Source organism: Lolium rigidum, chromosome 2 (assembly GCF_022539505.1).
Source record: "Lolium rigidum isolate FL_2022 chromosome 2, APGP_CSIRO_Lrig_0.1, whole genome shotgun sequence".
In the NCBI taxonomy this organism is placed as follows: Eukaryota; Viridiplantae; Streptophyta; class Magnoliopsida; order Poales; family Poaceae; genus Lolium; species Lolium rigidum.
In genome coordinates, this window is record NC_061509.1 from 117,357,137 (window position 1) to 117,384,019 (window position 26,883).

The 26,883-nt window shown below is 47.2% G+C and overlaps 1 protein-coding gene across 1 annotated transcript; it reads left to right on the forward strand.

Moving 5' to 3' along the window:
• The first annotated feature begins 624 nt into the window (after positions 1-624).
• LOC124692273 (ubiquitin-like modifier-activating enzyme 5) lies at positions 625-24,608 on the forward strand. Its single transcript, XM_047225611.1, has 14 exons — positions 625-814; positions 890-961; positions 1,067-1,180; positions 3,958-4,086; positions 4,285-4,353; positions 4,673-4,819; positions 4,977-5,013; positions 21,938-22,020; positions 22,260-22,334; positions 22,747-22,821; positions 23,691-23,777; positions 23,874-23,989; positions 24,168-24,220; positions 24,300-24,608. The coding sequence occupies exons 1-14, from the start codon at positions 737-739 to the stop codon at positions 24,437-24,439; spliced, it is 1,275 nt and encodes a 424-aa protein (XP_047081567.1). The 5' UTR covers positions 625-736; the 3' UTR covers positions 24,440-24,608.
• Positions 24,609-26,883: the final 2,275 nt, after the last annotated feature.

Genomic DNA, 26,883 nt, shown 5'->3' on the forward strand with positions numbered 1-26,883 from the left:
CCTCTTCCGGGGCATAGCCACCAAGTCCTTCGTCTCCTGAAATAACGAGCGTCGGCGCGTAGTTTATCAGGCGCGTGAGATGCGGGACGGTCTCGGCGTCGTCGGTGCGGCATCAGATGACTCGTGTCCTTCTCGGACTCTTGCCGACGGAAGTTCATGGCGGCAAAGTTCAACTGGCCAGCAGTCACCGTGCCCATGTCGACACGAAGACGCTTCAAACAGATAGAGGCGTCGTAGCCAGTAACGAATCATTGGATACCGTTCCCCAGCTTCTGCAGACTGCACGTCTCCACGACAGCATCAACCACGCCGGCCTCCTGCTTTGTCACCGTGAACTGGTACCCAAGAAACTCCGCCAGCTCCCGGACGTTTTCCACCGGGCTCTGCAGGGAATTGAGGTGTGGGTTTTGTTAGATGAGATTCGATCTGATCTAATTTTGAGAGGAGACGCTCTGGGTTCCGTGGCTTGACGGACGAAGCGGCTTTCAGACAAACTAATAGTTAAGACTTATTTGACGTACCAAAAAAACAAGGTTTTTTGACGGACGGACGAAAATTTTATCCGGTTTTTTTTTTTGACCTCATCAAATCCAACAATACGATGCTTTTTTCTTTCTTGGACTCGAGTCGCCCGCCTTTCCTCGTATTTCCATACTTATTACTCCGATCCAGACAGCCGCTGCCAGGCAAATCACAGTTAAACGGATCCTCTCGCCGGCGGAGGTAATCGCTTACCATGGAGGATGAGCTGCGTGCGCTTCTTCGAGACCTCGATGCGCTCAAGCAGCGTCCTGACCCTGCCTCCATCGATCGAGTAACCGATCCTCCGCTCCGTAGATCTTGATCCTTCCCTTTGGCCATTGTCTTATCTTCTTCTCCATGTTGGTAGATGCGAGATCGAGTGGCTGGTATGTCGAGCCTTGCCAGCGCTGCGGCCGCCACCGGCCGATCGAAGATTAAGGTAGGATCTGACGGATCGCCAGGCTTTAGGTGGTAAAGTCGATGCGCACGGTTTGTAGATTGGTACAATTGACGGTGGTTTGCCAATTGGGGTTTTGTGGCGCAGGACATGAGCGCGGAGGTTGTAGATAGCAACCCTTACAGCAGGCTTATGGCGTTGCAGAGGATGGGGATTGTTGGCAACTACGAGCTCATCCGCGACTACTCTGTCGCCATTGTGGTAAGCATCTTTTGCCCTCACCTGGCTTTGAGGAGTTACTTAAAAAATAAGTACTTATAGCAATTCTAGTTGGAAATTGACGTTGAGAAGACCTGCACAATGTACCTCTTTGAGTAGATGATGTTAGTCGGTATGCTTTGAAGATATCAGATGGAGATAATGGGTCATCAAATATGTAGTATTCTGGGGGTAGTGACTAGTGAGTACTTTTCACTTGTGTCTTCGGCATAGTTCATGTACTACCTATGTCTGAGATTTATCTAAATCTGGATGTATCTAGCGTCTAGATACATTCAGATTTAGACAAACCTCAAACATCTATTTATTTATAGAGGGAGGGAATACTAGGATTCCATCGATGAAATACCATGGTTACCAACATGTACTCAAGCCCAAGAGAGTTTTATGCCAATGCAGTAATAACCAAATTAATATTTAGGATTGTTTTAGAAAAATGAGCTTATGCAAGGTTCAAGCTTACTTGTTTGCTGCAGAACTGCAACTATGCTCATTTATGTTGAAATTATCAATTTGTACAATCAAACTCGGTAGTCACAGGGCTAAGAGCATCTCCAGCCACGTCCCCCAAAGCGACCCCCAAAGGTATTTGGGGCGCGCCGGACAATTTTTCGTTCCCAGCCGCGCGCCCCAAAGGCCCAATACGGTGTCCGGCGCTCCGAGCACGTCCCCGGTCCACATGGGACGCTCTGGGCGTGCCGGACACAACGAAAAGCGAGGCGAGGAGACGCAGGACCAACACGTTAGTGACATGGAAGTCTAAAAGCCCGTCGCCTACCTCTGGTCAAGCGACGCTAATGGTGCCCAGATTTCCCAGGCGACACAGTGAAGCGTCTCGTCGTGCATGGCCGCGTGGCCATCTGCGCCAGCGTTTATTGCGGCCAACGCCCCGTTGCCGCCTCGCCTGCCGCCGATGTACAATAAAGAGCGTCCCTCCTTCCCCTCACCACGTTCCACATTCCAATCTCGCCGCACCTCCTTCCTCGGCGCCAATGTCGTCCTCCCGCAAGAACATCCTCGCGGCATACGACTTCGGCCGCGGCAGCCTCATGGTGGCGGAGGTGTGGGCGCTGACCCTGTCCCGCCGGACATGCACCTGCCAAGCAGCGCCGGCTGGAGGATGACCGTCAACGGGGTCGGCGCCCCGCCGCCGGCGGCGGCGGGAACCGAACGCTGGAGCGACGCGATCAGGACCTAGCGTGCTCGCCTCAGCGTCGAGGAGTGAACCGATCCCACCTAGGCCCCCATCGGTAACGACGACTGGTGGGCGGACTTCTTCCGGGCACAACATGACGCCGAGATGAACAACACCGATGGCCTCGTCGGCCAGAGGAACACTTGGAACAAGGAGGGGTGCATTTGTTTCTGGCCGTTCCTGGGCGCACCCTCCCGAACGTCGTCGACGGCATCCACAGGGGTGCCCCAAGGCTGGAGATGCCACCTTCCCCGCCACCATCTCCTTCGGCCGCAGCGCGGTGGCAACCGAGGAGGATGTACACTTCTTCTTCGGGGCCGGCGCGATCGACTCCTTCCTCGCACCGCCCCACGCCGTACAACGTGCCGAAGCGCGAGGTGAAGGAAGAGCCAGAGTACGCGACTCCGCTGGCGAGTCGGAGGCGCGGCGGCAGCAGCGTCAACATCCGCGAACCAGCGCGGTAGCAGCATAGGCGCGTCGGCGGCACCCTCCTCGTTCCGAAGCCGGAGGTGAAAGAGGAGCAGGACGACGAGGAAGCCGCGGCGGCCGCGCGGGTGGTGGAGTACGAGCGGCAGCAGCGCCTCATTGCTAGCAGCGACTTGGACGCGGCGTTCGCTGCGTCGTTGAACGACAAGGACGCCTGGAGGGGAAACCTCGACGCGGCGATCGCAATGTCCATCTGCGACGCTGGGATGCCGCTCGTCGACCTCACCAACGACGGCGAAGCTGGGCCAAGCGGTGTGGTGAAGGACGAGCCCGTCGACAAGCCCGACGAGCGCAGCAAGCAGGACGTCGTCGTCGACGACATGTACAACTTCCACCAGTACTGCGACCCCTCTAGCCGCCGCAAGTACCACTAGATTAGGGTTTATGTTTAAATTTCATCGAATTTCGTTTGAATCTATGTAATATATAGCAAGTTTGAATAAATTCAACTGTTTTTGATTAAATTTTAAAAATCTCAAATTCTGTTTGGGGGACGCGGCTGGGGAGCGACGTCCCCCAAACCCGGCACGAAGAAAACGAGTCCCCCAAACGCTCGATCCGGGATATGTAACTTTTTTTTTTCTTGCTAAACATATATCCGTGGTTTGTTGGCTGCCCTTGCTTATCAGAAAAGAAACTAATATTATACTGTATATGTTCCGAACAGCCACGTTTTTTCTTATCTAAGGCTAACTTCTATTAATGTTAATTAAATTTCGTAATTTTTTCTTTGTTTGGTATCACACATGTTTTATCTGCACAAAATTACGATACTAATAGACCAACCTATCACCTTGCAAATTTTGTACTCCCTCCGTCCATAAAAGAATGTCTCAACTTTGTGTCAAAATTTGCATGTATCTACACACTAAAACACGTCTAGATACATGCATATTTTGACAAAGTTAAGACATCCTTTTATGGACAGAGGTAGTAGTTTTTATGAAATATAACAGAACATAAATGGTTGCAACTGTGCTGCTTACTTGAGCAGAAAATTTCATGGCTGAAGATCTTCAGTTACCAGTCCAAAATTTGGACTTAGTAATTTCTTGATACATTAATACATGCTCCACAGGGTATAGGTGGTGTTGGTAGTGTTGCTGCTGAGATGCTTACTAGATGTGGGATTGGGCGCCTCTTGTTATATGACTATGACACAGTTGAGTTGGCTAACATGAATAGGCTGTTCTTCCGCCCGGATCAGGTAAGCTTCCAGGGGAAATTTCTTTATTTGTTCTCTCCTTTCTATGCATGATGCCGTTTTGTGCATTTCTTGAATGTATACTGTACATGCAAGCTTATTTTCTGAAACACTGTCACTATATACTGAATTCTTTATATCTACTATTCTCCAAGAGCATAATGTTGGCCAGACCAAGTAACAATATCCCTTTGCTGTTAGGTTGGAATGGCCAAAACTGATGCCGCTGTGCAGACACTTTCTGAAATAAATCCCGATGTTGTGTTGGAGGTGAGAACTATGTCCACTGGTGACAGTCACTTATGCGATCTCCCTTTCCTTCAGCAAATAGATTCTTTCATCAGATTTGTTACAGTACAAGTTTTCGTGGAATGGCGAAAACGTAGGTCTTACATTTTTCATGATAATTTTTTTCTTCACCCAACGTTGCCCGTTAGACAGTTCTATCAATATCCATGACCATAACATTAGTTATACCAAAGAGAATTTGCCTTTGTGTAGTGGATCTTTGGGTTGAATAATGTGTCTTGTACTCTTATATTTTTCCTGCTTTGTTGTGCAAACTGATGACATCTTTCTGTCCCCGCAGAGCTATTCGTTGAATATCACTACAGTCAAAGGATTTGAAACGTTTTTAGGAAGTCTCAAAGCCAGGAGCTCTCATGGGCGTAGCACTGGAGTTGATCTTGTTTTGAGCTGTGTTGATAACTATGAAGCTCGTATGGTTGTCAACCAGGTGAAAACTTGTGAAAATTGCAATTTCATGATTTTATGTAGCTCATCATCAACCCTCTCAACATTTTTTGTTCTCTATGGCTTTTTTACTTCACATGCATGGTTGCGCATTTCTGAAATTCAGTTGTGCGTTATTTGTTTTTGTACCCACTTTTCAGGCTTGCAATGAGCTTTGCCAGACATGGATGGAATCTGGTAAGTTCAAAACTTGCATTATTGATCATGCCCTATCGAGAATATACTTACTATTTTTTGGTACTGCTCTTACAATCAGCACTGATATCTTCCTGCTATTATTTGATCACACTTTACATAAAAATTCAATCACCATTGTCTTCAAAAGTTAAATCCCTAGTTGTTGGTAAACTGAGTATGAATCTTTTTGCAAGAGCATGGTGGCCTCTTTGGTACACAACTATTTGACAGGTCTGATTGAAACAGTCCAATTTTGTTACGTTGGGAATCCACTATAGTAGGAGTAAACCCCAGCCTGTGGTAGGATAGACTATGAGCAGGAAGGGGCATATTGCCCAGGATTCCTATTATTATATTTCCCTATGGAGAGAATTCAATTTGTACTTGGATAGATTGCCTTTTGCGAAAGAATTAGAAGCCGGACTTGATAGAAGGTGAGGAGGTTTATACAAGATTTTCTTAGGCTCTTAGGGATCTCCAGGCCATGGTTACGCCGTCCGGCCCAAGTCTCCAACTGCTTGGTATCAGAGACCATGTTGTCCGATTAAGAGGATGGTACAGTGGCTTCCCAGCCGCTATATGCGATGGTCCTGGTAGTGCTGCAGCCGATGAACATGGCTTGGACATCAAGGTTCGACGTCACGCTGAGAAGCTGCACCAGCAATTCAGTGACTTCGCCACCCAATTCTTATGCCCTCCTCTTGGTCCACTCTCTGGCCACACTCCACCTCCACTGTTTCCAAGTGGAATTCCACCTGGCCTGGGGGGTCCCCTCAGGCAATCTTCACCGACAGCTCATCGACCTCTACAGGCTGGTGACCACAACCGTCACCTCCCGCTGCATTTCTCACCACTGGGTTGCCCTCCCCAATGCCACACAACCAACCATACCACCACCATGTCTGTCCAATCCAAAACTCTTCCACACGCCTCAGCCTACCTACAAATTAGCTCTACCAGACTTATATGCGCCAGCATCTGGCCAACCACTCTCCTAACGTCCACTCCACATGCTACCCCCCATTTCACGACTACCCTGACTATCCCCAAATATGCCATGCTAGAATTTCCCCAATCCGGAAGCATGGGAGATCTGTTGGCATGACTGAACGAGTGAGCAGTTTTTCGATGAGCAACACGTCACCTAATCTGATAAAGTGTAGCTTGCCTCCTTCCACCTCAACAACAATGCTAATCCATTATACTGAGCGTACCATCATGGGCATGGTTTGTGGAGCTATGTCATCTCAACTTTGGTTCCCCGAAGCATATGAACAAGCTGGGGATTTTGTCTCTCCTTCCCTTTAGTGGGATGGTCGACAACTACCATCGCTTGCCCCACCTCACCGATGAAGACTAAGTGGAACCCACTACCGGACTGTTGGAGTCTCTTCGCACGGACGTCGAGCTTCCGCGTCCTGAAGATCTCGACAAGGTAATCAGTTTAGCGCTTTCATACGAGCGCTACTACCAACCTGTCCAAACAGCAGCTGCATGGATACTCTTCGGGGCCCTTATCTCGGGCCTCCACTCTGGTTGCTCTTGCACCCATGCTAGAAGCAAGGGCCTTCATGGTGATACCATCAACAACAGCGATGCCTACAACAGGCTGCACTTCCGTCATCTGTCCCATGCTGAAATGACATAGCGTCTAAGAAGGGCTTATGCTTTACTGTCGATGAGCAGTTTGTCCTTGTCATCATTGTGCATGGCTGTTTTGGATGGATGTTGATGATTGGGAGGAGGCAACGAAACCACACCTATGTCTTAAGAGGGTGTTCGGGCAACCCTTGCAGCTCTCACGAGTCTTTTCTTAACGACACACTAGATCATAAATGCGCGCTTCGCTGCGCCCGTCCATCTTGAAGAAATAATGATAATAATATTTAGAAAAGTTTGTATAGTACAATATTTGAGAAAAATAGTATGAGCCAATAGAGTCTAGTATAGGTGCCTCCAAGGCATGCTGTGTGCTTTCACAAGGTACCCATGGAAATCTTAGTTGTTTATACATGAAAATAAACATATAATTGTGACTATGCAATACATTATTGTACACCAGCTAATCAGAACACACACTTGTTTATAGAGAAATGTACCCAATTTAATTGTTCAAAGTAATAGCCATAATGATTAAAACATTGGAAAGATTCAATAGATACAATCGTGTGCTAAGAAGTAAAAAACTATGTGAGGAAACGAGGGACTTCCATGAAGACTGAAAGTACCATCATTACAACATAACCTTTGTTATTTTGAAGCGCATTCAATAATATCACAAGCACAATGGCTTATGTAGAAGTACTGACAGTGGCATTTTTTTCATTCCTTGGAAGCATAAGGGAAAAAAATGAAAAGTATAGGAAATAACACTTCTCAACATCATTTTCTTCAAGCATACTTTACTGTCTGAATAACATAGAATGAGCAAATCTGAAGGATATTTCAGGTTAACCATAAATTGTCAACTTGTATAGATGAGCATGCGCGGCGATGGCCATTACTTTAGACTGCATATATTTGGCATTAGATTACAAAACCATGAAGGATCTTAGTTGTACAAGCAATAAGTCCACAGTGAGATATTACATTATGAATAAGAACTAAGCATCCTGGCTGTGATGGCTTTGAATCCGTGACTTGTGGTAATGTTAGTTCTTAGAAGCAGTAAGATAGAAAGCATATAATTTTCCTACCGCACCCTACTAATAATTCTCCTCTAAAATCCAAAAACTCGCAAGCTATATAAATAGTTTTGACTATTTCTAACAGTACTCTTATTGCACCACAAGTGTAGCTGACTTTTGCTGCTGCTGCACCATTCTTCCAAAATTAGAACTAATAAACTTCACAAATTCATATTTAGAGTAATCCTCACCATATGTGCCCTCGGTCTCATGATGGAGTAGCATTTGGTAACACAACTAATGAGTGTAACTCTGTTCCATCAGGCAAAGCTGCCTACAGATTCTCAGCCTTCCATTGTAAAAAAGAAATGAAGTGCACAATTAGTGATTGGTCAAACTACTTACCCCACCTTTCTTGTAGTTATATCAACCATTATTTGGGCAACCTACGGAAACAGTGGGGGCATGTAAGGCAAGAAACTTTGAATGGAAAAGTTGGCAAATATTCATGTGTGGCATTATATAGTTAATGACTTGTACTGTGGGTAATCAAGTATTTTTTGTGTTCTCCTTAACCGAACCATTTGTTCTCTCAAACAGAACTATTGCTAACCAAAAAGATAACATAGGAGAAAAAATATCTTAATTTTCAGCTTCTTCCATACACCATTTATTCTATATATTTGTGCTTTAACCAAAACTGAAACCTCATGCCTCCCATCAACAATATACCTTTTTCTACTATGAAGTAGCAATATAACTGACACAAGATATTTCATTTTTCTACTATAAAGCAGGGGTAAATCAGAAAGAAAGGAAATATACCTTTTGTGTTATTTTACACTTCACAGTTGTCATAAAGAAGGTCCCTGGATTTATATTATAAACTTCCAAGATGCTCACACAAAATTAGCTTCTCTCTTTGGAGATCCTGAGCACTTCCTGATGAGATCTGAGATCTAGGGATTGGCCCGATCTCGCGATTTGACCCAAAATCCAAGGGGAAAAGGTGGGAGAGCGCGAGGAACACGAAGAACACGAGGAACACCGATACGCACGCACACCAACCCGATACACCCGATACTTACCCACGTGGCTCGATGGACCACGCCAATAGAACCACCCGGAAGAGGCACGCGGCAGAATTCCCGGTGAGAGATTGGTGTTGGAGAAGAGAGATTGGTGAGGGAGAGAGAGTGTCTTGCACTAGAATCTCACTCAACAATGCCCAAATCACCAGCAAGAGTTGCCTTGATTACAAAGGGATGCTTGTCCAAGATGGATGCTAACCCTAGGGAGACTAAGCTCAAAGTTGGTTTAAGCTCAAAATTATGTCTAAGGGGTAAAGGAGGGGTCCTGGGTCCTTATATAGGCATACATGGCTAGCAAGGCGAAAAGGTACATAAATGGATAACTTAGGCAGCTTGGTGAAGAAATCCCGTCGGATCCGGTCCTGGGGCCGGTCAGACCGGGCCTGAGACCGGACGGTCCGGTCGTGGGGCCGGTCGATCGGGCGCCAACCGGAAATGTCGCAGAACTCTGTCCGGTTGGCCCCCGGTCAGGACCGAGGGAAATCCGGTTGGGCGCCCGGTTGACCGGGCCTGGGACCGGATGGTCCGGTCGTGGGGACGGTCGACCGGGTCCTGGGCCGGCCATCTTCTTCTCTTCCGTCGAGTGCTTCGATTGACGTCGGGTCCAGCTTCGTGCCCATCTTCATGTCTCGTTGCTCCTCTCCTTCCCTCGACCATGGTGCGTCCTCCTCTCCGGGGTCTTGATGCTCCTTGTACCTAATGACACAAAGCACATCGGCATGAGGTAGCATTTCATCCAAAGGTGTACCGAGATCAAGGGTGGTGAGGAGCGAGTTCACCTTATCATGTAGAGCTTTAACTCGAGCCCGCGTCATTGGTCCACTTGGGGAACTTGTTGGTCTTGATGTAGTGTCGTCGGTGAGCGGGGCTACATCATCTCCCCCCCCTTGGAAGAGAGTCATCCTCGACTCTTGTTCCTCCTCATCTCCATGATAGGGTGAGAGATCCGAGATGTTGAACGTGTTGCTCACCAAGTATTAGAGGTTGGTATGTCGATGATGTAAGCGTTGTTGTTGATGCGCTTGAGGACCTTGAAAGGCCCATCTCCTCTTGGCTTGAGCTTGGAATTGCGTTCATGAGGGAACCTTTCTTTCCGAAGGTGTAGCCAAACGAGGTCTCCTTCTTCAAACACTCGTTCCTTCTTCTTGGCGTTGAGGCGGTTAGCTTGGCGAAGTACATGCTCTTGTATGGTTGCTCTTGTGTCTTCATGTAGTTTCTTCATGGCGGTGGTGCGCTTGTCGAAGTCCATGTTGGTTCTTTCATGAAGAGGTAGTGGAAGGAGGTCGAGCGCCGTGTGCGGTTCGAAACCATATACGACCATGAACGGACTCCGTGATGTTGTGGAGTGCTTGGCTCGATTGTGGGCGAACTCTGCGTGGGGTAGACACTCTTCCCATGACTTCAAATTTTTCTTCACTAGTATGCGTAGAAGGGTTGAGAAGCTTCGATTGACCACTTCCGTTTGTCCATCGGTTTGAGGGTGCGAGGACGATGAGAACAAGAACTTCACTCCAAACTTTGCCATGAGCGACTTCCATAGATAACTCATAAACTTGACGTCCCGATCCGACACAATGCTTGCCGGTATTCCGTGTAGGTGAACCACTTCCCTGAAAAACAATGAAGCAATGTGTGAAGCATCATCGCTCTTATGACATGGTATGAAATGAGCCATTTTAGAGAACCTATCCACTACCACAAAGATCGAATCATGCCCATGCTTTGTTCGTGGTAAGCCTAGTACAAAATCCATGCTTATATCCGACCAAGGAGAATATGGAACCGGTAAAGGCATGTAAAGACCATAAGGGTTGGTGGTGGACTTAGCTTGAAGGCATGTAGTGCAACGGTTGCATAGGCGCTCCACATCTCGCTTCATCTTCGGCCAATAGTAATGAGTGGATAGCATCGCAAGTGTCTTGTCACGTCCAAAATGGCCCATGAGACCACCTCCATGTGACTCTTGTAAAAGCAACTTGCGAAGAGAAGACTCGGGAATGCAAATTTTGTTGGCTTTGAACAAGTATCCATCATGCAAGTAGAAATCATCAACTCCTCGATGAACGGAACACTTCTCAAATATCGGTGCAAAGAAAGAATCGGAGGGATAGAGTTCTTTGATCTCCTCAAGTCCCAAGACATGAAAATCCAAACGAGTGAGTAAAAGGGTGAGTTTGCGGGAAAGTGCATCCGCTACTACATTGTCCTTGCCCTTCTTGTATTTGATTACATACGGGAAAGACTCAATGAACACAACCCATTTTGCGTGTCGTTTGTTCAAATTGTGTTGGCTTTTCAAATACTTCAAAGACTCATGGTCGGAATGGATAACAAACTCTTTCGGCCAAAGATAGTGTTGCCAAACCTCAAGAACACGAACCAAAGCATAAAGTTCCTTGTCATATATAGGGTAGTTGAGGCGTGCGCCATCCAACTTCTCACTATAATATGCCACGGGTTTACCATCTTGCATAAGGACTCCACCAATACCAAGTCCGCTCGCATCACACTCAATCTCAAAAGTTTTTGCAAAATTTGGAAGGACGAGAAGAGGAGCTTCGGTAAGGCGTTTCTTCAACTCATCAAAAGCATTTTGTTGGGCCTTGCCCCACACAAACGGAACATTCTTTTTGGTAAGCTCGTTCAAAGGGCAAGCAATGGTGCTAAAATCTTTCACAAAGCGGCGGTAGAAACCGGCGAGTCCATGGAAACTTCGAACTTGACCAACGGTGGTCGGCGTGGGCCAATTATGTATGGCGTCAACCTTCGAAGAGTCCACTTCAATGCCATTGGCGGAAATCACAAAACCAAGGAAAACCAATTTGTTTTGGGCAAAAGTGCATTTGGGAAGATTTGCATAAAGCTTCTCATGACGCAAGATGCATAAGACTTCTCTCACATGTTGCACATGGTCCTCGAGATTGTGGCTATAAATGAGAATATCATCGAAATAGACAACCACACTTGCCAATGAGAGGACGCAAGATGTGATTCATGAGACGCATGAAAGTTGATGGAGCATTTGAAAGACCAAATGGCATGACAAGCCATTCATAGAGACCAAGTTTGGTCTTGAATGCCGTCTTCCATTCATCACCAATTGCCATGCGGATTTGATGGTAGCCACTACGCAAATCGACTTTCGAGAAAATCGTGGCACCGCTCAACTCATCAAGCATGTCATCTAAACGCGGAATGGGATGGCGGTGACGAACGGTAATGGCATTGATGGGGCGGCAATCCATACACATTCGTTGCGTCTCATCCGGTTTAGGAACAAGAATCACGGGAACGGCACAAGGGCTAAGGCTTTCTCGCACGTACCCTTTAGCGAGGAGATCTTGTATTTGGCGTTGAATCTCCTTCGTGTCTTCGGGGTTGGTTCGGTAGGCGACACGGTTTGGAAGCGGAGCGCCGGGTATGAGGTCGATGCGGTGCTCGATGCCCCGAAGCGGTGGAAGTCCATGAGGTAGCTCGTCGGGGAAGACGTCTTGGAACTCCTTCAAAAGAGACAACAAAGACGAAGGAATGTTGGTTAAGTCGTTAGTCTCCGATGACGGGCCCTTGCAAATTAGCACATAGTGCAATGTGGTGGATGGGTTTTCTTGCACTTCTCTCCACTCGCTTTTGGTGGCTAGGAGGACGCTCTTTCTCTCACTCGTATAGGGCTTGTGGCGCTCACTCTCCTTTTGGTGGGTCGCTCCCTCTCCTCTCAACTCACTATGGTGGGTGTGTTGTTGTGTCCTCGCTAAAGCCTTCGCATTGTCGGCGATGATTTGGCTAGGAGTCATTGGGCGAAGCTCAAACTTCTTATCCTTGACCTTGAAGGTGTATGCATTGGTGTGTCCGTCATGTATAGCCTTCTTGTCAAATTGCCATGGGCGGCCAAGCAACATGTGGCACACCCTCATGGGCACCACGTCACACTCAATAGTATCTTCATAGGGGCCGATTTTGAAGTTGACGGTGACGGTATGTTGAATCTTGACATTGCCCTTGTCGCTCAACCATTGGATATGGTAAGGGTGAGGGTGCTTGCGAAGTGTAAGATTTAGCTTCTCACACAACTCGGTGCTTGCCAAGTTGTGGCAACTTCCTCCGTCGATGATGACCTTGATTGACTTGCCACCAATTCCGGCACGGGTTTGGAAGATGTTGCAACGTTGGTCTTCCATAGCTTGAGGTTGAGTTGTTAGCACCCTTGTGACCACAAGTGAAGGGTTAGGGTCATGCACACATAAGAGAGGGTCTTCGCCACTATCTTCATCATAAGCTTCTTCATTTGCGACGACGGCTTGTACCATAGCTTCATACTCATCTTCACTTAGCGTATCTATGTCGCCATTCTCCATGGTGATCATGACCTTGGTATTCTTGCACTCAAAGGATTTGTGGCCTTGTGTGCCACACTTGAAACAAGTGACATTGGAGGGTCTCGTAGAGGCCTTTGAGGAGGCGGTGGAGGACACCGTTTGCTTCATGCGACTTTGGATAGGCGGTTGCTTTGATGGTGTAGAGGACACGGCGGGCTTGACGCTTGTTGAAGGAGGTGTTGTAGCGAGCTTGGAGGTGAAGTATGACTTGGACTTGGAGTACTTGATGTCCTCATTCACTGGGCGCTCGGCCTTGGTGGCTTGGTGAACCAACTCAACCATGTTGGAATATTGTTGGAACTCCACAATTCTCTTGATGGGGTAGTTGAGTCCATTGAAGAATCTAGCGATGGTTTGTTTCTCGGACTCTTGGATGTTGGCTCGCATCATAGTTAACTCCATCTCCTTGAAGAACTCCTCAACGGTCTTGGTGCCTTGCTTCAATTTTTGGAGTTTGTTGAAGAGGTCGGTCATGTAGTGTGTTGGGACAAAGCGAGCTTGCATCTCTTCCTTCATCTCTTCCCAAGTGTCAATTGGGGGTTCACCCTTTTCTTCTCTTAGAGTTAGGACTTGCTCCCACCAAGTGTTGGCGTAGTCTTCAAACTCAAGAGATGCCATGGCCACTTTCTTGGCACCGGAGTAGTTGTGGATGCGGAAGATCTTGTCAACCTTGAGTGCCCATGAGAGGTAGGCCTCGGCATCGTCTTCACCTTTGAACTTGGGCATGTTGAACTTGAGTTTGCCATACATGTTCTCTTCATCTTCCAAATTTCTTCGGCGAGGACGGATGCCTTCATCTCTTGCGGCTTGAGGTGGTAGAGGAGGTCTTCCACGGCCAACCATAGCATTGGGTTGGCGGTGGAGTTGAACACTAGCTTCACTTGGTTCACGTTGATGATGTTGTTGAGGTTCTTGACGAGGGTGTTGACGATGTCCAAAAATGGCTTAATCATCTTGATCATGTTGTGGGTCTCCTCTTCCACGTTGGTCATGGCGAGGATGATTTCGGAGATCACGCCTCGGTTGCTCTTGAGGACCTTGGCCTTGAGGATCACCATGTGGCTCCATGTTGTGGAAGACGTTGTCGTGGGGTTGGTCGTCACGCCCATGGTGGGCATGGCGATCCGGTTGAGGACGATCTTGTGGAGGACGTTCATGTGGACGAGCATGGCGATGGATTTCTCCTCGCCTAGAGTTGGAGCGAGAGTCTTCATGACGAGCATGTGGGCGATGAGGTCGATGATGGTTTTCATGCCTTGAGGAGGAGCTTGAGGACTAACGGTGACCATGAGAGTAGTAATCTTGTGACGAGCTTGATGATGATGAAGTAGAGCGGTGTCGGCGATGACGACCCAAGTTGGTGATGGCGCGCTCGAGGCTATCCATGCGCCGCTCCATGTTCGCATCATTGGCCGCCATTTGGCCATTCAAGTTGTTCGTAGCTTCACGGAGTAGAGCCAAGTCTTGGTTCACCACGGAGAATTTGTGTGCCACTTCGTCGTATTGCTCATCGATGCGTGTCTCGAATAAGGTGAGTTGCTCCTTGAACTCTTGACGTTGTGTCCATAAGTTGTGTTGGGTGGCCAACCTCTCGGTGTTGTGGAGGACTTCTCCATCCCTTGGTTCATCTCCGTTCCTATCCATGATGGAAAGACAAGAACTATGTTGTTTGTGTTAGTGGAAGGAGACTACCTCGCACTCTTACCTAGGTAAGATAGTACTGAGGCAATCAACCAAGCCAAAAGCAAGACCAAGTGTATCGGGTACACACGCAAAGCCACACGCAAAAGCTAGCAAATATGGTGTTAGGTGAGTATGGTGGAAAGCCAAAAGACGAAATCCGAAATCAAGTATGTTGTTAAAAGTGGGTGAGGTCTAAAATCCAAATGTTAAAGTGGCGATCACTATAAACACGGAAAAGTTGTGGAACACACACGAGATAAGCGGGGTTAGTGCAACCAAAAGTGAGCGGAAAAGTGTATGTAAGGGTGCTCGGTGTCACACTAACACAAGGAGAGCCAAAGCTTTGGTTGCAACGGAGAGACAACAAGATTCACACGCGGCCTCTCTTCTCTTCTCTCTTTTGCTTAAAAGCTTAGAGCATCTCCAACAGACGCGCTATATAGGCCGCGCGGCATAAAAACGTCCGATATAGCGCGCGCGGGACAGAATCAGGCGCTCCAGCAGGCGCGGTAAACGGCGCGGCGTCGTAAATTTTTAGGGCGCGCGGCTTTTTGCACAATCCGGAGCGGCATATCCGGCGCGTTGCGCTACGACGCGCGGCATCGCTCGTCCAAGCGCGAAAAAGCCAACGGCCGGAAATTTCCTCCCGCGCCGCGCCCTCATTTCCCGCCCTACCGCCGGCGCGGAAATCCGGCCGCCGCCGGTCGACTCCGCCGCCGCCCGCTCGCGCGCGCCGCGCGTCGTAGATCCGCGTCGCCCGCACCTCCTCCCGGCGGCGGCGGACGCTCCGCCGCGGCTGTGTCGCTCGCGCGGCCGTCGGCCGACGAGTTGCGGCCGGCGGTCCTTCTCCGCCGCCCCTTCCGCGCCGCCGTCGCGTTCTCCTCCACGCCGTGAACAATGTATTGTATTTGGATGGTACAATATATTTATGAATTTTTATATATTGTTTGATCTTCTTGGATGCATATTTGTGTGTGTTCTGTTGTTGCGCCGCGTCCGCGCGCTGCAAAATGGCGCGTCCGGCGGAGGTGCTATTTTACCGCGCCAACGCGCGCTGCAAAATGGCGCGTCCGGCGGAGGAAAAAACGTCACAGCGCGCGATATCTGTTTACCGCGCGCGGATTCTTGGTTTTAGCGCGCCGCGATATAGCGCGTCTGCTGGAGATGCTCTTATGACTCTTTTGTATACGGTGGCACTTGCACTCTTTTGTATCTATGGTGGCACTTGCACTCTTTTGTATGTATGGTGCGACTTGCACTCTTTTTGTGTTTTTGGGGCTTTTTCACGCACTATGTTAGCGTTAGCCTTGCTTTTGCTATCTTGCCACACGAGTGTTTGCTTGGAAGCTTTACTCCACACTACACACACACCTCACAATCGGGGCCACGTGCAATATCTCGCAACACTAAGCAAGCAATGCTCGATAGGATAGATCGCAAAAGGAAAAGGGCTACAAGGGAAAACTGCAAGTTATACCTGCGATGATGGTGGTGGTGGTGGTAGCCGCAATCGAGCTCGGAGGAGGGCGCGGAGTGGTGCCCGGTCTGGGGGCCGGTCTGACCGGTCTCTGGACCGGCTGGTCCGGTTGGCGCTTGGTCGACCGGGTGCTGGGCCGGCTGGTCCGGTCTGGGGGGCGGTTGACCGGCTTTCTCAACCGGATTTCGCGGTTCTATCTCTTGTTCTTCCCCAAATCAACACCAAAAGATCAAATCGACGGGAAACGATGGAATTGGAGGCTAAAAGTTGGGGAAATAGTAGATCAAGCACATCAACACCGAATCCACGGACCAAAACCACTCAAAACGCAACCAAATCACAGATCCGTCCAAAGGCAATTTAGGGCTATTTTTTGGAAAATTTTCTAGAAACGAAATCGGGTGGGTGGGGGGTCAAATTCGCGGTAACCAAGAGCTGCCGATACCATATGATGAGATCTGAGATCTAGGGATTGGTCCGATCTCGCGATTTGACCCAAAATCCAAGGGGAAAAGGTGGGAGAGCGCGAGGAACACGAAGAACACGAGGAACACCGATACTCACGCACGCACACCAACCCGATACACCCGATACTTACCCCGTGGCTCGATGGACCACGCCAATAAAATCACCCGGAAGAGGCACGCGGCAGAATTCCCGGTGAGAGATTGGTGTTGGAGAAGAGAGATTGGTGAGGGAGAGAGAGTGTCTTGCACTAGAATCTCACTCAACAATGCCCAAATCACCAACAAGAGTTGCCTTGATTACAAAGGGATGCTTGTCCAAGATGGATGCTAACCCTAGGGAGACTAAGCTCAAAGTTGGTTTAAGCTCAAAATTATGTCTAAGGGGTAAAGGAGGGGTCCTGGGTCCTTATATAGGCATACATGGCCAGCAAGGCGAAAAGGTACATAAATGGATAACTTAGGCAGCTTGGTGAAGAAATCCCGTCGGATTCGGTCCTGGGGCCGGTCAGACAGGGCCTGAGACCGGACGGTCCGGTCGTGGGGCCGGTCGACCGGGCGCCAACCGGAAATGTCGCAGAACTCTGTCCGGTTGGCCCCCGTGCGACGCCCGGTCGGGACCGAGGGAAATCCGGTTGGGCGCCCGGTTGACCGGGCCTGGGACCGGATGGTCCGGTCGTGGGGCCGGTCGACCGGGTCCTGGGCCGGCCATCTTCTTCTCTTCCGTCGAGTGCTTCGATTGACGTCGGGTCCAGCTTCGTGCCCATCTTCATGTCCCGTTGCTCCTCTCCTTCCCTTGACCATGGTGCGTCCTCCTCTCCGGGGTCTTGATGCTCCTTGTACCTAATGACACAAAGCACATCGGCATGAGGTAGCATTCCATCCGAAGGTGTACCGAGATCAAGGGTGGTGAGGAGCGAGTTCACCTTATCATGTAGAGCTTTAACTCGAGCCCGCGTCATTGGTCCACTTGGGGGACTTGTTGGTCTTGATGTAGTGTCGTCGGTGAGCGGGGCTACATCACTTCCTCTCGGAGCCCTCGGAGCCCAGTAATCAACAATCCTACTCTCTTGATTTTTTTTGAACAATACTCTCTTGATTTTAGAACACCTTCTCTGGTGAAGGTTTACCCTGTTCTTTATACAGGAAGATGCATACTGTGTGTCAATGATCATTCCATCATTGACCGAATGACTGACTGTCCTTCAGTAAATACACAGCCTTGGAAGGAAGCAATTATAATATAAACAATTGGATTCAACATCCCAGAACAATATAATCATATCTCAAATAAATTCTGAAAAGAAATACATGTGACACTAATTCAGTTGAACTATTACTCAAAACCACCATTTAGGGTTTGTCATGCAGAGTAGGAACAGTAAATACCTTGATCAACAGTCAGTCGGAAACATGAGCAGATTTAAAGATCTTCTCTCCTTTTCGTACAAAGTATAATGAAGCTTAGTCTGATTGGATGACCACAATCATTGAATTATAAGAGTGTAGGATGGACAGCTCGGTATAACCTAGGGATGAAAAACTAAAAGTACAGGTATCCTAAACACAATTACAGCTCATAAACTGGTGAAAAACGGTACCAAAGTGTATAACGATGACTCCACCTTGCTAGGCTATTAAGGTGCAAACATTGTGTGTGTTTCTTCCCTGTAGCATATGGCTTCTTCAGCTTATCATTCTTCCTGCAGAACAACAAATAGCGAGGCATATGGTACTTTTCTGTAGTGGTATTAGTACCCCTAACATAAGTATCATGAAAATGGCGTGGAAACAATAATAATAAGAAAGATTGACAACATAGGGGTAACAAGAGATAAAATTGCATAAACAGAGCACCTCTCCAGACTCCAGCAGCCATGGTCACGGATCAGAGTCACAAACACCCTACCAGCAGTTCGTGGATAAAAATCCCACACCAAAGAGCATGGTCATCCCTGAACAAACAACAGTAAGTCAGTTTGCTACATAATGTCCGCATCGATGGAATTACTGAGACGAATGAGGATGGCAGGCAAATAGAAAAGCAACCCTAAGCAATGATCATATCTGATGAACTTGTGATGTCGAAGGCGAGATGGAAGTGGTAAGGAAAGACGTATTTATCACGGAGAGAAGAGAACTAAAAATAGCACTGAGATTAATCACCATAATTACACGAAGGAGTGGGTCGAAATTACCACCGTGATTAGGGCTCCGACGGTTTCAGTTCGTTCACCGTGATTACGCCGCCGCCTATGCAAACGGAAGGAGAGGCGTTCGTCCGGCGATGGAGAGGTCCAGCGGTGGATCGATGATGAGGCCCATATTAGCAATTCACGGCCCGGCTAACCAGGTCAGCCCTAGCTCGTTTTATGGAGTAGAAGCCCGACAATGAAAGCTGGCTTGTTTAACGGGATCAGGAAGTAAGAACGTAGCCAGCGACCCTTTGGGATTACTGTATCAATCTGAACCATTAGATAAGCAGATCGGACGACTCAGAACGCCAAATCGCTGTGAGGGGCCCTAGCTAGGTGAGTTTTACTGTTTACTAAATCCTCAAGCAGGCTTCTGTGACACCAGTAGTCTAGTACCATCCCTGGTCTCCGGGTCATGGTTGGCAATGACGACTAAGTCCGTGGTAATGGCTTATGCCATGTGGTGCTGCTGCATATTGGCGACCATGATTTTCGGGTGGATTGTTTTGCGATCCTACTAGGAGGCTTTGACATTGTTGGTATGACAAGGTTGCTGTAGTTTTCATGGGAATGGGAGTCCCCGGATCCAATGGGTGGACCATGACTCCTGGAACGAAAGGACTCCAAGTAGGCCGTGACCGGGAACCTACCCGGGAGCCTGGGGATCGTGCTTGTGAAGAAGCGTGCCCGGCTGGCAAGCGACCCTCCGTCGGGATCAGGCCGATGGGACACGACTAAGCCTGCTCCTGTGCACCTGTGCACCCAGACACACACCACAGTGCATCATGTTGGGCGACCGAGCCTCGCAACCACGTTGAGCCCATGCACACAGCGCCTCGCCGCATGTTACCGGCGCCTGTGGTGACCCCTTGCCATTATAAAAGGAGGACCATGCCGGACGAAGAGGGGAAGGCTTAGAAGGAAAGGAACCAGTTGATCCTTCCCCGGGAACAACCATTGTAACCCATCCATCGCCATCATATACACCATAGTTGTAGGGGGCTGCACCCAACGCAGCCTGATCCTGGGTAAAAAACCTGTGTCGCTCGACTGCCGGTCGACTTCACCACACTCTGCGCCCCTGGCCGAACTCAAAAGGGGAGTACCAAATCCCCGGTGTCCAAATCTTGGACACGACAGTTGCTCTCATTGGGCCCAATACTGTGGGACGTCGAAAATCTTCGTGGACAGTTTAGCTCAGTGGATAGGAGGTTATATGGATAAGTTGGGTTGTTCCTTCTACTACTGCAACACATGGCTCGGAGGCGAAGAACCGGCAGCATTTACGGATGAGTTTCTCGGCGAGTTTGAGGACATTTTGGATAGCAAAGCAAAGAGTGCCTTCTGCATGCACAACACCCACTACGAGTTCCTGGTCATGCCTTGTAGCTTGACAAATGCTCCAACCGTGTTTTAGACCTTAATGAATGAAATACTCTGCCCTTCCTCTTTGTCCTTGTTTTCTTTGATGATATTCTGATATATGCCATCTCCGTGCAGTTTCTCATGTCATGCAGCAACACTCAAGCGCCCCAAATGTATGTTTAGTTCAGGGGGTCAGTGTTTTGGCACTCAGGTGCCGCTAATCCCGATATCTGGGCCGCTGATAATGTTGTGTAGATCTGTGCCTGGCCTATTTTTGGTGCAGATACGGGAGTGCAGATAGTATCATATTGATGGCCCCTTATTGATTGACTCTGTACGATGGGCCCAGTAATTGACTGTGTTTTTCTGAATCTGCTCATCTGGTGAGGCAGTTCGTGACACATTGTGGAGATCAGGCTAGTGGACTGGCAGTCTAGGAAACGATGTGAAAGATAGACTGTGGGACAGGGACTTTATCGTTGATGCCCGAATATTCACTTGTGTCTGCGTATGACTGCGTTGCACCTCACTTGTCGTGGTTGACGGGCACGTACAAGCAAATAAACCCCTTTGGTGCCTCACTTTTACGCTCTTTGATTCTTCCCTGGAGGACATGTATTGATAACTTGATGTAAATTTATAGATGCCTAGCAAACTTGGCGTTGACCATTTTGTGCCACCAGCATCATGTAGACGAGGGGCATGATGATGCCATGACAGATGAGATGGACGCGTCCACTGATCTAGATACTTCCCTGATGACCCTACATGAGGGCTGGCACCAGGCGACATGAAAAACAGGGTGGCACCGAACACCAGAGTATCAGACGGTGCCAGCTCTGGTCTTGCATCAGTGATGCCCTGGCTGGCTGTGCGTCACTGATTTCTGAACTAGCAATGCCTTCTTTGTCGGTTGCTGTGATGAAGATGAGGCCGCTCCAATCTTCAGGCGATGCCGACAATAGTCTTTTTTTTTTCGAGAGTACGCTAATCTTTCATGATACCTTGGGCCACATGAAGGCCCCAGCGACGGCGTCTTCAGTGGTCAGCAAGCATGACAACGGGTAGCTCCTGGCGTCACCTCTGGATAGCGGCAGGCCACATGTTATGGCGTCCTGACCACGCTGGCCTCATGCTCGACGGCACCCCCGTTATACTCTTCCACCCAACACTATTGGGTAGCTGCTTGTTCCCCCTTTTTGTGTGTGCTTGTGTTATCTATGGGTGTGTGCGTGCGTGCATGTTCCTGCACCTTCAAAAGCATACCATGCTAGTCGTGTAACCAGTGTATATTAAATGGATGGTATAGAGCCGTAGGAAATAAACTGTCCAGTCCATGTTTCCCAACCTGGCATCTCGTCCATGAACCCAAACGTCTGTGCCGTCGGGTTCCAGCGGTATCCTCTGTACTGCTAAACAGATGTGTACCCTCTTGCATTCTTGCATTTCATAGAAATACACTACATTCTTAGATCATATGCGGCAGACAAAATAGATGCTTAGTCCTTGCTACTTATACAACCAACAGTTAGTGAGAAATGCACAATTTGAATCATGACAGAACTCATCCTTCATTTCATCCTAATACTCTTCACTCATAATAATCTTATCATCGTGAAATGCACTTGACGTGCGAACTTATGCACCAGGTGTTTCTGAAGACGCTGTTTCTGGCCATATACAGCTACTGATTCCTGGCGAAACTGCATGCTTTGCATGTGCTCCTCCATTGGTGCGTTCTATGTATCTTCAGTATTATGCTCTTGATTCTTTAGTTGTGTTCTGTTATGCTTTTGATCGTCTTAAATTGTACCTGAATATAGTTTTGGCAGTTCATTTGGTTTCTGCCATTTTTTTATTCTGCATAGTTGCTCTAATTTGTTGAGGACCTGAGGTGCCCCTAGCTTTTCCTGTATTTGCATTCAATTTCTGTATCTTTTGGTAACCTGTTTGTGATACCTCTTCTTATAGGTTGTAGCATCAGGAGTGGACGAGCGTACACTTAAGCGAGACGGTGTTTGTGCTGCCTCTTTGCCAACTACAATGGTGATCATTTTTTTTTTTGTTTCAGTTGTTTTCTCACCTGACAACAATTTGCTCAAAGCTATGTGAGGCTTGGTTCTGATTAGGACATTCTTGTATGTTTTTAACAGCTAAACTTGGGACACTGGGACTGTTATTATTATGGTTTCTGGCCTACTTGCTTAAAATCTATGCATATCTACTGTACTTTTGAGTATCAGCCTATATTACTTGATATTTCTTTCTAATTAATCTATGCATTGGTGGAGATAACTGGTTTGCATTGCACCAATCATTTAATGACTCAGCAGTACCATCCCAAAGTGAGAATGCATTCTAGTCATAGGGTTCTTATCTCAATGCTAACCAAAACTACTATCCTTGCAACATTTCTCCTGTCACTATTGATTTTAGCTGATGAACATGTTCTTTGTAGGGTGTTGTTGCTGGCCTCCTGGTCCAGAATGCTCTGAAATATCTGTTGAAATTTGGACAAGTTTCTCCTTACTTGGTAATTACTTGAATCTAACTCTGATGCTGTAAAAGCCGTGGCATGTTTTAAATGACATTAAGTTGAGTTCTCTTTCTTTTTTAAGAATATTTTTTGCACAATATTTTTGTTACTCCCTCTGGTTCAAAATAATTGCTCAAAATTGCATTTATCTACACACTAAAACATGTGTAGATACATTTATTTTTGGGCAATTATTTTGAACTGTAGGGAGTAGTATCATTTAGGCTAATTTTCGTTCCTGTATAAATAGGCAAGACCATAATATAGTACTCCCTCCGGTGGGATATTCACTTTGGCTCATAGGAGCATTTGCTCCCGTTGTGTGAACTTACGTTTCGAAGTGTCAAAAAATTCTAAAATAAAATTTTCCATGTACACACATTTTATGTTCGTACAGAAGTTTTAAAAAAAATTAAAAAATTATGTGGCTCCTGTAAAACAGACAAATTTTGATGCTATAACACGACGACATTTTTTTATCTTTTTTGTACACGCCACATAAAATGTTGTTTCTCCACGAAAACTTGTGCACTAACATAGAATGTCACGATGTACACCAAAAAATTTATGTCAGAATTTTTTGACATTTTTAAAATTGTATTTTAATTATTTTGTATAATGGGAGCATTTGCTCCTATGAGCCAAAACGCCGCCTCCTCCCTCCCGTTCACAATAATTGTCCCAAAATGGACGTATCTAGACATGTTGTAGTGTGTAGATACATCCATTTTGGGCAATTATTTTGAACCGGAGGGAGTATCTGGTTTGAAGGTTGCGTCATTGTTGCAGATGTTTATCCAGCACATTCAGTCCAAAATTCTGAACATCTGCTTATTTTCACGTTGTCATTTTTTCTTAATTTGCAGGGATATAATTCACTTAAGGATTATTTTCCAACAATGGAAATGAGACCAAATCCACAATGTTCAAATCTAGCATGTCTTGAGAGACAGGTGTTTATTTTCTCACATGCTTTGCTACTCTTTGGTACTCCGTAGTTAAAATGGTGACTGTTTCCCAATGACTTCCTGGTGTTCATCATATTGTAGAAAGAATATATGCAATCAAAACCTGCTAGAGATGCAGCAGCAAAGGCTAAGATAGAAGCTGAAGCATCTGCAGCAATCGAATACCCGGTTCACATAGACAATGAGTGGAACATTAGGTACATCTAGTATCTCTCTAATCAACTTTAGATAGTATGCTAATTGTTCTGTGTTATCCGGAGTTTCATACCTAGTGGAGCTAACAGGATATACCACCTTGACATGCTTGATGAACTGAATATCTATTGCAAAAGTTGCACTGGTTTTCTTACTTGCAATTTGTTTTCCCATATTCAGTGTTGTTGATGATAGTGACATAGCGCTGTCAAGCATTCTAAGGACTGCAACAGGTAAATTGAATTCCAAGAACGAAGTGTTTCCTTATTTACCACTCTTAATGTATTTTACCTCGTTTGAAAAATTAAACAGACAACCTTCCAGAAGGCCTTCTCCGCGAACTTCCACATGAAGATTTCTATGTAGAGCCACCTACACCAGCTAGCTCTGGTGCTATCGATGATGATCTTGAGGAGCTTCAGCGGCAACTTGATGTCTTGAACTCATCTTGAACTCGGCGCATATCTCGCCCAACCTGTTGGCTTATCCCAGTGTACAAATAGGGCATTGGAAAACCAAACCAGATACTCCCATTATTTGCATCCGTTCTAACAGAATTAGCAATTTAACTTGATACAACTTATATACTCATCCTAATTGAGCAAAGTTATGTTAATTGTACTTTCTTGTCATGGAATTTTGGATTAGTTGATGTTGATTAAGAGGCAATATTGACTTAAAAAAAATTCTTATATTATAAAGGATGACCACCGGTCTGCTGGATCGGCTGTTTGATCAGATAAGGGATTGCGGGTTCATGCGTGAAGAAAGGAGTACAAAAATGTTGGTAGAATTTATAGTGTATAGCCCAACTGGTGTCTAAACACAATGACGAGAAAACCGTTTACTTTCACAATTAATTTCTTTCTCTTAATGAAGTTTTTTTTTGTTGAACAAGGGAGGGTCGTGAAGGACCGGGAAGCTGCTTATATTAAAGTGGTGGACATACAAGTTAGGGAAAATCTAAATATCAGCGCCGCATGATGAGCCTCCCGTGCGGCGGCTCCTATTGGAAAAAACGCATCGCCCCCCTTTAGGACCTGAGCCAACCCCACCTTATCCTGAGTCCCATCGAGGCCTCAACCAGACAACCAAACATTATCTCTCCCTGAAAACACGACGGAAAGCAGTACTGAAAGGGAAAAGTGGAGGCCGTCGCCGCCGCTGAGAACGGAGCAGTGTGGAGGCCGTCGTCGTCGCCGCCGCCGAGCACGAAGCCGCGCGGAAGATCGCCGTCTCCACACGGCAGCCGCCTCGTGTCGAGCACGGAGCAGCGGAGAGGCCGTCGCTGCCGCCGAGCATGGAGCCGCGCGGAAGGCCGCCGTCTCCACACGGCCGCCGCCTCGTGCCGAGCATGGAGCAGGCGGGGAGCCGACGCCGAGCACGGCCGGCCACCGGCGCGAATCAGGAAGCGGTGCTGGAGGCCGGCGCAGCCGCCAAGCACGCAGCAGCGCTGGAAGCCGTCGTCGTCGCCAAGTACGGAGGGGCGTTGGAGGCGTCCGCCGCCGAGCACTTCAAGCCACGACCCCTAGTAGTCCCGTACCCCCAGTGGAGCATCGGTGCGAGAGCGCATGGCGATGGAGCCACTCCCGCAAAGAGGAGACTCCCACCGCCTTCTCTTCCCTTCTGTCCACAGGAGGACTATCTCCTATTCTCTTGTCTGCTCTCGTCAATGGCCTTGTGCTTGTTGCCGATGCCATGCGCCTGGTGCGTCCTCGTGAAGCCTGGGAGGCAGAGGACTAGAGGAGCTGGGGAGAAGACACTAATCACCCTGAAAAATAACTAATCTAGCAATTAGTCACATACAAATCCGGTAGTCATTTGTTTGTAATCCAGTAGTTGTTTGAAATTAATCTGGTAGTCATTTATAAATAATTTGATAGTTGTTTATAAATAATGTAGTAGCCATTTGTATATAATTTAGGAGTCGTTTGTAATTAACCTGGTAGTAGTTTATAATAATTTGGTAGTTGTTTGTAAATAACCTGGAAGTTGATAGAGAAAACTTGGTTGCTACCACTAAATAACTTCTGTTGGAGAACATGGAAAACCTTGTGGTTCTTTCCAAAAATTTGGTAGTAATTTTTTTTTGGAGAATCTAGCCTAGTTCTTTCGAAAAATCTGTTGTTTCTGAATAACCTGATAGTCCGTTCATAAATAACTTGGCAGTTGATATATGAAATTTTTACCGCTATTTCAAAAAAAATGGTAGTCGTTCGTAATTAATTTTATAGTTGTTTCTACATGATTTGGCAGTTAATATAGAAAATCTGGTAGTTTAAGAACCTGACAATAATTTTGAAAAATCTGGTAGCTGTTGCTTCAATAATTTGATAACAGGTACTTGTAATTTGTAGTACAAATGCACATTGGAGAACATGTTAATTGCATGAAAAAAAAATAGGGTAGCTGAAAAGAAAACATGTTGCTAGTCTTTGACCGCACGATAGTTGTTCAAATATTTTATAGCTAACTTTAGACGACTTAGATGTCGCAACCAAAAACCTAACTAGTTATACCGTGACACTTTCGGTGAGCGCTGTGCTTAAAATTTAAGAGATGCAAATCTTATGTAAATAGCCAACAAACAGCAGATTATGGCAATATATAAGTACTGTACTAGTACTACTAATTAGCAATGTGCAAGGAAACAACAGGTCATGACCGACGACTGACCGGGAGTAGCCTGGCATGCATGTGGGCACACAATTATTTATTTTTCTATCACTTCACGTTTGGTGGCCCCGGATGATTCGCGGCCGTGCGAGCACGCACAGGCACAGCAGCCCAGCACGGCCCGCTACACTGCCGCCGCACGAAAAGATAATTATGCGGCGCCGCCAGGTAGTCATGTCCTACAAGTTATAGTCAAGCGTAAAGAAAAGGAAATACAAGT